Source organism: Mercenaria mercenaria, chromosome 4, assembly GCF_021730395.1.
Source record: "Mercenaria mercenaria strain notata chromosome 4, MADL_Memer_1, whole genome shotgun sequence".
NCBI classification, from domain to species: domain Eukaryota; kingdom Metazoa; phylum Mollusca; class Bivalvia; order Venerida; family Veneridae; genus Mercenaria; species Mercenaria mercenaria.
Window position 1 is genome coordinate 45,530,275 of NC_069364.1, and position 14,905 is coordinate 45,545,179.

At 34.6% G+C, this 14,905-nt stretch overlaps 1 protein-coding gene across 1 annotated transcript; it reads left to right on the plus strand.

Moving 5' to 3' along the window:
* Nucleotides 1–4,117: 4,117 nt before the first annotated feature.
* LOC123562511 (alpha-(1,3)-fucosyltransferase 11-like) lies at nucleotides 4,118–5,971 on the plus strand. The gene is made up of 2 exons (XM_053542410.1): nucleotides 4,118–5,128; nucleotides 5,275–5,971. Exons 1-2 carry the CDS (start codon nucleotides 5,021–5,023, stop codon nucleotides 5,872–5,874), a joined length of 708 nt encoding a protein of 235 aa, XP_053398385.1. The 5' UTR covers nucleotides 4,118–5,020; the 3' UTR covers nucleotides 5,875–5,971.
* Nucleotides 5,972–14,905: the final 8,934 nt, after the last annotated feature.

The window sequence follows — 14,905 nt, forward strand, 5'->3', positions numbered from 1 at the left end:
TATAAATACTTCTTGACTTCTCCTACAATTACGTAACAAGGATTATAAAGAGGTACGTACATACATTTGGCAACACAACATTAAAAAACGAAACATATATAAATATATAAATATTATATACTAAAAACGTGATATCAACGGATATATATTAAAAAGCAGTCCGTTTACCTTTCTGTGTAAACCTTCTCCAAATCGTTGCATCATCAAGTAATTTCCGATTGCAAGCCCCAAATTTAACACACAAAACCAAAAAATGTTTGAATATGTTTTTGTCATGATAAAAATTATAAGACCAGTGAGTCAAATGTGGTTTGTATTGTTATAATATGAATTGTGACAAATATAGCCACTATTTGCATGTTTTTTTGGTTTTCCTGTTTCCTTTCCGCATCTAAACATTGCAATTGTTTCTGTGCGCTTAAGTATCTAGTGTTCCTATTGTTTGTACGATTAAGCCGATGCCATTTAAGAACTTTTGCTGATTGAAAGGCACCTGCAAACGTGACAATGACTAACTTGTGCTTGAAGCAATATTTTTGCTTGCACCTGCCTGCAATGACTCAATTGTTCTTGAAAAAGTATTGCCACTTGTGGCTCACTTAACGGTATCTCCTTTACATTATTGACATTGTTTTGACTGTATTTATGTTCATTCTTATATCATCGTTTTTTGTTTTTCTAATTTTTTTAACAAGTTCAGTTATCTTTATAATGTACGGGACATTGTTCTTACGTATTTCACAAATAACTCTAACTTTTCCATTTAGTTATAATAATCAAGGAGTGAATGAAAATAATTTGCAAACTTTACCACAAGAAATTCCCACTGTGATTCAAACAAGATGTTTCTCAAATAGGTATAATAATAAAATTAATATGAATAATATTACAAAGATAAAATGTGAATCTCTAAACACAACAAAAGGTCAGAAAACACTAAAAGTATGTTCTCTAAACCCAAGATCTGTAAAAACCAAAACAATACCCCTTTGTGATTTTATCCTTTCAAACGATTTTAACGTTGTTGCCATCACAGAGACATGGCTTGACATTACCGTGGAAAAAACATGCAGTAGTGAGCTTGTCCCTGACGGTTATCGCATGAAGCAAGTCCCTCGTCCCGGGAAAATGCGCGGAGGCGGAGTCGCTATTATTTATAAGTCCAATTTAGAATTTAAAATGCTGACATCTTCCGTTGATGGACACTTCTCAACATTTGAGCACATTGATTGTAACATTGCTACAGATAAGAACTCCTTGCGACTTTCAGTCGTATACAGACCACCACCATCACAAAAGAACGGTTTCAGTACTAATGAATTCCTTCAGCAGGAAGGCCTCTGTTTCTTTCAAAATACGCCAATAGTTATTGCTGGCGACTTAAACTTTCATCTAGACATACCTACGGATCGTGACGCTTCCAAGTTCAACAGCTGTCTAGAAACATTCGGTATGGAACAACATGTTCGAGGACCAACACATGTTGCAGGACATACTTTGGATGTTCTTATCACAAGAGACACTGAGAATATTGTATCAAATATAGAAGTTACTGACCCAGGACTCTCTGATTCTGATGGGAAGATATCACGCGACCATTTCGCTTTGGTATTTCATATTCAAGCAGAAAAACCTGCTCCAATAAAGAAAACTGTGACCTTCCGAAAGTTGAAATCCACTGACATTGAATCATTTAAAAACGAAATAAAATCTTTGGAGATTCTTGACACGAACACGTTAATTTCTGATGTTGACGAGCACGTGGAATCATTAAACAACAGTTTGATATCACTCGTTGACCAGCACGCCCCTTGGATTACTAAAACAATAGTGCTTAGACCGACTTGTCCATGGTATAATGAAGAACTACATGAAGCCAAACATTTGAAACGAAAACTTGAACGCAAATGGAGAAAAACAAATCTGACAGTGGATCGTGGGATATACAGAAATCACTGTGCTTCTGTGAATAAATTGCTGAAACAAACACGTGTAAATTTCTATTCTGAAAAAATAGAGTCCTGCGGACGAGATCAGAAAACTTTATTCAAAGTGACAAAGATTCTTCTTGGTAGAGACGAGGAGGCCATGCTGCCAACATCTTCTTCCAAAGAACTAGCGCAAACTTTCAGCGATTTCTTCGTCGATAAAATTGATGGAATTAGAAATAAAATTAGGTCAGAAACAGACTCACAAACCGGTGTTACCACCGAGGAAATTTCGAACACGCAAATAGATAAACTTGTTGAATTTACTCCAGTCTCACAGGGTGAAGTGAAAAAAGTTATTTCAAAATCTGCAAGTAAATCGTTTGAGCTAGATCCACTTCCAACATGGCTTTTGAAAGAATGCTTAGAAGAACTGCTACCACCTCTCACTAAAATAATCAATTATTCTTTGGAGAAAGCATATGTACCGAAATCCTTCAAAAGTTCGTTTATCAGACCACGCTTCAAAAAGTCAGATCTAGATGCAAATGTTCTGAAGAACTACAGACCTGTATCTAATTTACCGTACGTGTCTACAATACTTGAAAAGGTAGTCGATGCTCGTTTGGAAAGCCTCTTGTCTTTGAACAGTCTCCACGAAGAACACCAGTCTGCATACAGAAAATTTCACTCCACTGAGACTGCATTACTGAAAGTTCAAAATGACATTCTCAACTCCCTTGACCAAAATGATGTAACAATGTTAGTGATGCTTGGCCTTTCGGCTGCTTTCGATACCATCGACCACAATACACTATTGCACCGCCTCCACGACCACTTTGGTATCGCAGGGAAAGCACTTGAATGGATAACTTCATATCTGAGCAACCGCTACCAAACAGTGACCATAGATAGTGAATTGTCAAAACCAGTGCAAATGACATACAGTGTCCCACAGGGGTCCGTTCTCGGACCAAAATAATTCACAATGTACACTAAACCAGTTGGTACAATATGCAAGAAACATGGACTAAATCATCATTTTTACGCCGACGATGGGCAGCTTTATTTATCTTTCAAACCAACAAATCCGGTCTCTCAAAAGGATGCTTTACGCTGTGTTGAAAACTGTCTCGTAGAAATCGTATCTTCGATGAACAGCAACATGTTGAAAATCAATGCCGATAAAACTGAAGTCATTGTATTTACCTCTCAAAGAAACGAAAAACATATTGAATCGGTTACTGTGGAAATTGGAGAAGAGAACATTAAACCATCTAAATATGTAAGGAATCTTGGTGCTTTTCTAGACTCCAAAATGAGCATGGAAAAACATATTAACTCAGTTTGTAGATCAGGGTACGGACAGTTACGTCAAATAGGCCACATCAGGAAATATCTAAATACAGATGCTACAAAATCTCTAGTAATTCACTCGTCACTTCACGCCTTGATTATTGCAATGCGCTCTTGTATGGTGTCCCGAAGGTCTTGCTGAATAGACTTCAAAGTCTTCAGAACACTGCAGCTCGAATTATAACGAGAATATCGCGTTATGATCACATTACGCCGGTATTAAAAGAACTGCATTGGATACCAGTTACTCATAGAGTGGACATTAAGATTCTAGTTCACACATACAAAGCATTGCATGACCAATCTACGGTCTATGTTAAAGACTTGCTGGAACTCTATCAGCCAGCAAGAAATTTGAGATCCAAGAACAACTCAAAACAGCTAGTTGTTCCAAAAAGCAAAACTGTGAGGTACGGTGATCGTAGTTTTTCATCAGCTGCACCGAAGTTATGGAATGCTCTTCCGGCTACCATAAGAGACGCTAAAAGCTTGGATGCTTTCAAACGATCATTGAAACACACATTTTTTCTTCAAGGTCTATTGAAACTCACTTTGCACTGAAAAACAAGTTTTGCAATGGAAATTATTTCCTATTGTTTATTGTTCTTTGAAATATCTAATACAATTAAAATGTAGAGTAAACCCTGATTCAGGCTAAATACCTTTTATTGTTGATACTAGTATATTTTTTGTGTTGTATTGTATGTCCATATCATTCTGTGATGTGTAGTTTGTACAGCGCTTTTGAACGTTTATTTTATAGATGAAAAGAACGCTACGGTAAAATATAAAACAATAGATTTATCACATAGAAATTGTTTGTTTCGGAAAATAGATGTACTATTTATAACTAGTACTTAACACTGAAAAAATCGACTATTTTGTCGGCATATTACGGAAGCAGAGTAGAATCTCAGAATTATGTTACAGTCGTAGGTTGAAATGGAACAGCTATATGTTATCGTAGATTCATGCATAGGCGATTTCGCTATATATAGCTATTTCTGCGGATCGTGTTAGAATTTTCTGTAATGTTTCCCAGATATTGTGAGCGCAAGCAAACATGTTCAACGTCTATATTCAAGGAAATATTGCTTGCATATTGAACATTTATTTGAAGAAGTTTGTAAAAGATTGTTTTCCCTATACGTTTCAGCAAATAGATTAGAAAGCAAAGCTTGTGTCACCGTAATCAAAACGCCGCTGATATTTTCAATGCCTTGGTTACTAGAAACCAGTATTATAACTAAATGGAAAAGTTAGAGTGATTTGTGAAATACGTAAGAAAAATGTCCCGTACATTATAAAGATAACTGAACTTGTTAAAAAAATTAGAAAAACAAAAAACGATGATATAAGAATGAACATAAATACAGTCAAAACAATGTCAATAATGTAAAGGAGATACCGTTAAGTGAGCCACAAGTGGCAATACTTTTTCAAGAACAATTGAGTCATTGCAGGCAGGTGCAAGCAAAAATATTGCTTCAAGCACAAGTTAGTCATTGTCACGTTTGCAGGTGCCTTTCAATCAGCAAAAGTTCTTAAATGGCATCGGCTTAATCGTACAAACAAATGGAACACTAGATACTTAAGCGCACAGAAACAATTGCAATGTTTAGATGCGGAAAGGAAACAGAAAAACCAAAAACCGTGCAAATAGTGGGTATATTTATCACATTTCATATTATAACAATACAAACCACATTTGACTGACTGGTCTTATAATTTTTATCATGACAAAAACATATTCAAACATTTTTTGGTTTTGTGTGTTAAATTTGGGGCTTGCAATCGGAAATTACTTGATGATGCAACGATTTGGAGAAGGTTTACACAGAAAGGTAAACGGACTGCTTTTTAATATATATCCGTTGATATCACGTTTTTAGTATATAATATTTATATATTTATATATGTTTCGTTTTTTAATGTTGTGTTGCCAAATGTATGTACGTACCTCTTTATAATCCTTGTTACGTAATTGTAGGAGAAGTCAAGAAGTATTTATAAAAATGAGAAGAGTATAACTCAGAAAGAACAAGGCTTGAAATACTTCAGAATCACATGGTATAACTTACCAGCAATTTTGAAAGGAAAACCTAAAGTCGTGAACATGGGATTTGAAAGATGCGACTACAGCAATTGCAAAATGTCTTTTAACAATTCCGATGCAGGATATAGTGATGCAATTATTTTTACAGGCTTTCATTTTCCGTATAAATTGCGTTTTAGTCGACCAAATGGCCAAATTTGGATATTTTATGAACATGAACCTCCCTACAGATATAGAAAACAAAAATACAGTTGGCTTCCAATTTACTCAATTAATTGGACAATGACATATGATGAAAGTGTTTCTGATATACATTTACCATACGGGGAAATAAAAAATAAATCAAGTAAGACAAATAAGATTAATGAGGTATTAATGCGGAGTAAAAACAGAACAGCACTTATAGTAATGTCTCACTGCAAAACTCCCGCCGACAGGCTTAGATATGTAAACGAATTAAAAAAGTTTATGGACGTTGACGTTCTTGGTGCATGTGGTACTAAATGGAATTGCGGAAACAGTTTAGTACAATGACGATTGTTTTGAACTATTAAACCATTACAAATTTTTCTTAGCGTTCGAAAACTCGTTTTGTAATAATTATTTCACAGAAAATATTTATGAAAATTTTGATTACGATGTTGTCTTAGTAACACGAGGAGGGAAAAAGGGACAGATAAAACAAAAACTCCCAGAGGGAACATTTGTATCAACAGATGACTTTAAAAATGCTAAAGGGTTGGGATTGTATTTAATGTCTATTAAAGATAAAACATATTTAGATATTTTAAGAAGGTAACAACAGTTTACATCGCATGGAAGTTATGAATCAGTCTTTTAAAAAGCTATGTGTGAAATATGCAGAAGAGTGAATAATGCACATATGTTCACTAAAACAATCAAAAATATTGATACATGGGCATTTTCGTCAAACCCGTATATATCACCAGATGACTTTGAATGAGAGTTGTTTTTCGACTTGGTCAATTTTAGCAATATTTATTCTCCTATTTGTCGTTAGTTGATATTGTATAGTACATCGTTTGATCGTGGTCAATATACATCAACCGCGACTGGAAAATGATAAAGAAAACGCACTCAAAAATTCAACGGGGTGAACTCCTGCCCATATGTTATTAACTGATAAAATATAGGGACATATTTATTATTTCTTAAGTTAAAATGAGGAGTTACCAACTCTGTTCAAATTCATTTGTCAACCGTTAATCTGCGGGACACAACCTTGGTCATGAATTCTCTGCCCTTGAAAGTCGGATAATACTGAAAAAAAATCCATTTTCATGAGCAGATGATTTAAGAATAAGCATCGGTACCGATGGTTTTTAATGCAAATTTCTGTTTTAAACTTGATTCTCAGTCTGTACACAAAGTTTAAAGAAATTCTGTCTGTAGGAAAATTTTTGCCTATGTACATAGAAAACTGTGTCTTTAAGATATATTAGTAATTATACATTAATTACATAAATTAAGGCGTTAGTTACACGACTATATCTGTTACCCAACTAACACCACACCGTATTTATGTAGTCAATATTAAACCACACGGGTTTGAAAGGAGGTCGTGGGTTCGATCCCTGGCCGCGTCATACCAAACACGTACAAAATGGTACTAGCAGCTTCCTCGGTTGGCGCTCAGCATTAAGGGGATAGTGCTAGGACTGGTCAGCCCGGTGTCAGTATAATGTGACTGGGTGGGGTATCATGCCACGTGTCTACGGCGTGATATTCCAGTGAGGCAGCATATAAAGTTGGGCATAGTGCTCACTGCTATAAGTAGACACCGTCGTTATTATGACTGAAAAATTGTTCAAAAAGAAGTTAAACCCTAACACATACACACACGCGGGTTTGAAAGGACATCGGACATTATGCTAGGATTTTGCCCAAATTTCAATGGCATTTCTTGACTTCGATAGCTAATAATTTTATATATTGGCTTCAAATACTCATAAATAAGTTAAATTACTATCAAACTGTCACAAAAAAAAAATTAATTTCATATTCTTTCCTTGAATTCTAACCGTTTGTGACTAAGGGACTATTTTTTAAATATCTAAAATGTGTATTTTTAGTAAAATAAGCATATGCATTTAAGGTATGCTTAATATAACATAAATAAACGTTTACCATGCAGATTATCAGATTATTAACAATTTAAAAAATAACTGAGAAAAAAAAAAATCACGTGATCATGGAGGGCATGTTTTGAATGTTGCTGACAATTTGTAAACAAGAGGGTCATGATGACCCCGGATCGCTCACCTGAGTAATATGACCTACATGTTTCAAATGTCAAACTGATGAGAAAATATTAAGAAAGTCAGTAGGTCACATTCATGGTCAATGAAATTCAGTTTTACGATTTGTGTGCAAAACTGTGTACATCATCCAAATTTCAAGGCTGTATCTTAAAAAACAAGAAAGTAGGTCAGTAGGTCAAGGTCACAGTCAAGTGACATCATATTACTTGGGGTCTTCAGGTAATTATAATTAAACAGTCTTGGAAATAGGATCAGATGATTTTTTAAGTATTTTTCCTATATAACTCACATAACAACTAAGTGACCCCAGGGCGGTGCCTCTTTTAACCCTAGGGGCATAATTTGAACAATGTTAGTAGCGGACTACTAGATAATGCATCGTACCAAATATCAAAAGCCTAGGTCGTATGGTTTCAGACAAGAAGATTTTTAAATCTTTTTCCTATATAAGTCTATATAAAACTTGGGACCCCCAGGGCAGGGCCTCTATTCACTCAAGGGGTACAATTTGAACAATTTTGGTTGAGGACCATAAGACAATGCTACAAACCAAATATCAATGGTCTAAGTGTTGTGGTTTCAGACAAGAAGATTTTTAAACTTTTTTTCCTATATAAGTCTATGTAAAACTTGGGACTCCCGGGGCGGGGCCATATTTAACCCTAGGGAGATAATTTGAACAATCTTGGTAGAGGACCACTACATGATGCTACATACCAAATATCAAAGCCCTAGGCTATGTGGTTTTGTACAAGAAGATTTTCAAATTTTTCCCTATATAAGTCTATATAAACCATGTGACCCCCGAGGCGGGGCCATATTTGACCCTAGGGGAATAATTTGAACAATTATGGTAGAGGACCACTAGATGATGCTACACATTAGATATCAAAGTCCTAGGCCCTGTGGTTTTGGAGAAGAAGATTTGCCATGGCAACCAGAGTTCTGCAAGGAATTCAATTCTTTGAACGATTTTGAAAGGAGGCCACCCACGGATCATTCTTGTGAAGTTTGGTGTAATTCTGCCTAGTGGTTTTCAAGAAGAAGATATTTTTTAGAAATTGTTGACGGACGACGGACATGAAGCGGTCACAATAGCTCATCTTGTCACTTCGTGACAGGTAAGCTAAAAAGCAATCGCTTTCGAGCTACAAGTGCTATATGGAACCCAAGAACCCAAGAACAATAAAACATTAGTGATATAGAGGTATTTTATTGAAATAACAAGACAGAAAAAAAACAAAGGAAACATAGAGATAAAGACAAGTAAACAAACGGAAACAAAGACCAGTACCCCACCCACCCGTGACTCTACCTGGTATAATGAGGAACAATACAATAAAATTAACGCATTTAACAAACAATTGTTCTGTAAATGAAAACCTTAACCAGACAACTGATTCGACAAAGGTTGCACACCAGTTGTCACAAGCAAGAGAAACTCTGTATCCAGTATATGAAGCCACCCAGCAACAAAATGGAGCTGGTTTCCCAAATCCACATATGGGTTTGAACACATCAAATGAGCAACACGTAACAAACATTAACAGTAAGAATCCCAACAGAAATGGATATTTATATATGTTGCCTCCACCCTTACAAACACTTGCCCAACCCCATATACAACCCCATATTCAGCCCCATGTTCAGCCTCAAGTACACTCAGAAGGGTGTTTCAGTGATATTCCTCAATGGCTATTGATCATACTCCAAGATATTAATAACAAATTGGACACAAAATTAGACAGCATTGAAACAAAGTTGGTGAAACAAAGTGAAGAGTGGTAAAATCTTGACCAGACATTGAAACATCAAAATGATAGGCTTAACAAATTAAAAACAAAATGACATATATGAATGGGCTCAACAACAACATAAAACAATATCTTCTAAACAATAAAATGCAAATGAGAAATGTAGACACAGACTTGATAGAAATTCACACCAAGATGAATGATTTAGAACTAAGTTGCCAATCAAATAGTGAAATGTTTGACAACCAGATGATTACAAATAAAGAATCAAATGATGTTCTACCTGACCACCAAAAGCAAATTATTGATCTACAGGAAGAAAAAGAAAAGCTTCGATAAAATCAGGAGATACAAACAGAGACAATACTTGAAATGCAATGTAAACTTATGGAAAACAACCTGATCATGTTTGGGATAGAGGAAACAGATGTTGGTGCAGATGCAAAAGAAAATATACAGAAGGAGTTATAAATCAATTTTTGAAAGAAAAATTAGATATAAACAGAACATAAAAATAGACAAAGCATACAGACTAGGAAGAAAAACAAGACATCAAATTCAGCCAAGACCAATAGTGATAAAAAAACTCTCATTAAAAGATAAAGAATATATACAGAACATGGCTTCAGAAAAAATAAAGGAAACACAATACACTGTCAGAAAACGGTTTCCCAAAGAAATACAAGAGAGAAGAAAGCCATTATATGAAGCACTCAAGAAAGCAAAAAGTAGTGGTAAAAAGTGAAGTTAATAAGGAACAAATTGTACATAAATAATGAAAGATTCACACCAAAAGAAAATAGAAGACAGGTAGTTCAACTGATTAAAGGTCACCCAGGAAAAATTAAAATAGACTAAGAAGAAACCCACAAGCAAGTTATAGAGTGGTTTATTACAGTAACAGAAGAGATTCATTACCTGAACGACCACAAAACAATTTCCCAATATCTAACAGATTTGACCTTTTTAATAGTGAAACACCACTAAAAAGAAAATAGACAGGAGTTAAAACGTATCAGTATGAAGCATACGTGGTTATCAAGTAGTAATACGACGGCCGAAGAAAGTTTGACCCTTTGCAAGATCTTATCAAAGTTCTTTGAATTGGTGCGTTAAAATTACACTGAGGAACAAAAGGACTTTCTCCAGTAATGGAGGGTCAGATATATATCTTGCGTTATCCTTGGATATTGGCTTAAAATTTTCAGACTTCAAAAAAAATACTGAGGCAAAAATGAAGTATAAATCATATGACATGTACCTCAGATTGCACTACTCGAGATTCATTTATCAATTCTTTTGGAGGAGGCGTGCCCCTGGGACATCCTAGAAATTATGACGCCAAACTCACGCACACGATTCATTTTTTGTTGGCTGTTATGTCGCACCGGCACAGTTTTAGGTCATATGACGACATTCCAGTCCCGTTGTCCCTCCATGCATTATTCATCACGGGCGGGCTCCTGGGTAGAAATACAGACATTCGGTAAGGATGATGGATGGCTTCTCACATGAAGTATTCAACGCCCTGAGTGAAGCTCGAACCCACATTGGTGAGGGGCAAATGATTCGAAGTCAGCGACTTTACCCACCAGGCCATAGAGCTCCTCCCACCCCCTGCACGCAGATCGATCACGTGAATAAGATGCTAAAACAAGCCCATGTTGATTATTACACAAGCAAACTTGACTGCTATGGGAATGACCATAGGAGTTTATCTAAGATCACCAAAAATCGCTATACTATTTAACATCAGAATGATGAGATATACATGAAATATAAGAAAACAATATTTCAATAACTTTTATGTTTGAATGGCTGTTAGCATTCATAGGTCGTTACTGTGTACTCTAGGATATCTCAAAAACTCAATCCTGTGCAATGGCCTACCAGTTAAATATCAACATTTAGGTCTATTAAAAATATAGTGCTATTATTAAGCTTTGTATAGTAAATACTTTAAACATTTATCTTAAGTTTTTATTTAAATCTATATTAAAACTCCTTGAATTGCCAAAATAGATATAATATATGAACAAAACTGGACAGGACAGACATATTACAATTTTCTGTGAGATATGATTAACATCTATGATACATACATGGAAAAAAATATTAAATTAACATCTATGATAATTATTGGTAGTAGCATAATTATGATCAATAACAGCACAAGTTTCATTGTTCTTGTGTGGCCAAACAGGATGGTCTTTGGCTTATTTTATCATCTGATACAACCACTTAAAATAAGTTAATTAATTTTCCATTTTAATCAAAGAAGTACATTTTGTGTATTTATGTTTTATAGCTCTTTGATTTAAGCAAGGGAGTACCAGTACTTTTCCCACATCTTCGGTATGGCACAACAAGGAGCCAAATTCAGATAACATAACCATTTAGCAATATATCTCCTGTAACTGTTTATTTTTTATTCTTTATTTTGATGCCTACATGAAAGTATTAAATGGTTGTTTAAAGCAAGTGACTGCTTCAGACAAGTTGAAATAAGAACATAAAGTTAATTTTGGATGTTAGCAGATTGGCTGCTTAAGACAAGTGGCTGCTTAATAGGTGGCCGGTTTAATTGCAGTCACTTTCAAAAGAAATGTAGAGTATCTGTACCTACAGTGTTATCAAGGGGGTTAGTGGTATACTAGCCACATTCTAACACTATAAGTTTGATATACAGAACTTAAGTACTTTACACACTTTGTGCAGAGAGAAACTATGAAATCTTACACTCACAAAGATCAGAACAGTTGAAAGATTTTTTTTTAGATTTTTTTTTTGAGAATACAGGGCCGGTATTTCTTCAACTAGAAATTAAATAGTTACTGGATAATAGTTTAAAATTGTATTTTTTTATCTTACATAAACTATAGACATAGAGAAAGCTTTAACGTTGTTTAATCACAGCTGCTTCCTAGACATGAAACAGGTTACCAATGGAAAAGTATCTAGTACCTTCTTGGATTTGAAACTAGGAGTTTGAAGTTTTCCAGAAATATTTCTGTTTATATCAATTGCATGTAATGTATGCAAATCATTTGTATTGGTCAGAAGGATTATAACATTGAAACAGATACTTAGAACTCTGTTTTGTTCAACAACATTTAGAAAAAGCATGTCAGTCTACTTATTATAATTTACCTACTGAACAGACATTGGTTTAGTCTAGACTATATAGTCTCCAAATAGTGTGACAGGATTTGAGAGCGTGATGATTTTTTTAGAAATGCACATATTTCCAGTTTCACTGTGAGTCTGATGTTCACTGGAGAGCAGAAAATAAAAAAAATCATACAGTTGGACTAAGAATCTTTTAACTAAGTTTCTACACTTTTATTTTTTTTATCGTTTCATTTTGTACCTTTGAGAATTAACAGATAAATGATATAGTACAAATATTCTAAATCCTTATTACCGTATAGAGGATTAATTCTGCGGGCAAAAAAATTCTGCGGTTCTGTTCTAAAATGGGCCTAGTTTATTTCTGCGTTCTTTTCTGCGACCTTCGAGAAAAGCAGGAATTAATTTTTGCGGTTTGCATAAACCTGAAGTAAATTATGTGCATGAGAAATACTACGTCATAATTAACGGCTAAAATGCATGATATCGTTCTCGTCAGTTATGTCTTGGTGGCATTATATAGGTTGAAATCTAGGACAGTGAAGTTGGCGCAGCTGATTTATGTTTAAATCTGATTTCTTTTCATTACCGTGCATGATAAAAAATCAGAGTTAAAAATAAATACTGTAGGTCTAGTACCGGTAATTCATTTTGAAATACATTTTCATAAAATGTAACATTTAAAGTAGAAAAAAGTACGATTTATTTACAAAATATATAATTATACAGATGCAGACCCTAGTATATAGTCCGTTCACAGTCCATTCATTTACAACAGTTACAATATACAATTATTGACTTTTTCATAGGTTGATGTCGGGATTTATTCTATATCTATTTTATCTATCCAATCGCGAACGTTCATTTGCAACACGTGACCGTACAATATATTACGGTATTTGGACGCACGTGCATACAAAATTCCTGTATTTTCTGTATTTGGACGCACGCGCGTACAAAAATCGTGTATTTTCTGTATTTGGATGGTTCAACAGTCCCATGTTAAACAGACAATAAAGTCCGAAACGCGTGAAAATGTTCCGAATGTAAATCGGATGAAGTAGGGGCTCTATGTACAGAGTTTGATTATGTGTCTTGAAATCAGGATTTAATTGTTTTTTCTTTACAACACACAAAAACGATTCAAGTGATGACAATGCTATCTGATTTAGATATTAACACGTTCTTTAATAATCAAACACCTAAAAATACAATAAAAAAAGCAACATCATCAGATGTTGGAATATTTGGAAAGTGGCTAAAAGAAGCCATTCCGGACAAAACTAACAAATTGGAAGATATCAGCCCTGACTGTCTGAATTGCTACCTCAGAAGTTTTTATTTAACGGTTCAGAAACAAAATGGAGAAGATTATGAATGGCAGCGGATGGGCGGTCGGCATCCAAAACATGTCCGTTCTCTAATTCAGTTTTCATCGGATCTTCACCAAACTTGCTGACAATGTTTGTGGACATGACTGTTGTAGGGAGGTTGCACCATATATTTATTTAATACTGATACGCAGAAAAAACAACATTCAATGAATTACGTATGAAGTGAAGTAAATATAGAATATAAAAGTTATTTAAGGCCTACCATTGTTCTGTATAATATACATTTGCACTCATACCAAGCTGGGAAAATACAGAAAAGGCAGGAATGCAATATTCAGTGAAACATTTTAATTTAAACTAAGATAAAATAGATATAGAATAAAAATGTTATTTAACATTGTACTGTACAATACGAGATATATTTGGACTCATACCCAGCTGAGAAAACCATATTGGACGAGCCGCTAGGCTAGGTTATTTGTTTGTTTTGAGTGAATATGGAATATATCTCACTGTGAAGTGAGAAAATTTGAAAATGTGAAAATGTTCTCACTTCGAGGTGAAATATATTCCATATTCACTCAAAACAAACAAATTTTCTTTTTATTTTATGCTCAATTACGTTGAGATGTGCATTTTGCAACTATTTTTTTATTTCAGCGCGTGAAGCAGACGCGCGTGAACAGACATGACGTCATACGTGCTGTGACGTTATAAAGACGCATACAACATAAAGTTCCATTTTATTTTATTTTTTGCTGCATAACGTTATGAAATTCTCTTTAAGTAAAATAATTTGAATCGAGAAACATACTATAAAGAACAAAGTGCAACTACAATTTTCATCCTGTTTTAACCAAATAAAAATTCATGCACAATGTAATGAGGGGGCGGAGCTATATCTCTCACAGTATGAAAATATAGATTTCATATTTTCACAGTGTGAGTGATGAGATATGAAAATATTTAACTGATAGAATACAGTATTTCATTAGTTAGCATAAAATAAATCTCGGTATTGTACAGAACAATGTTAAATAACCTAATATTATCAACCCAAAAAAGT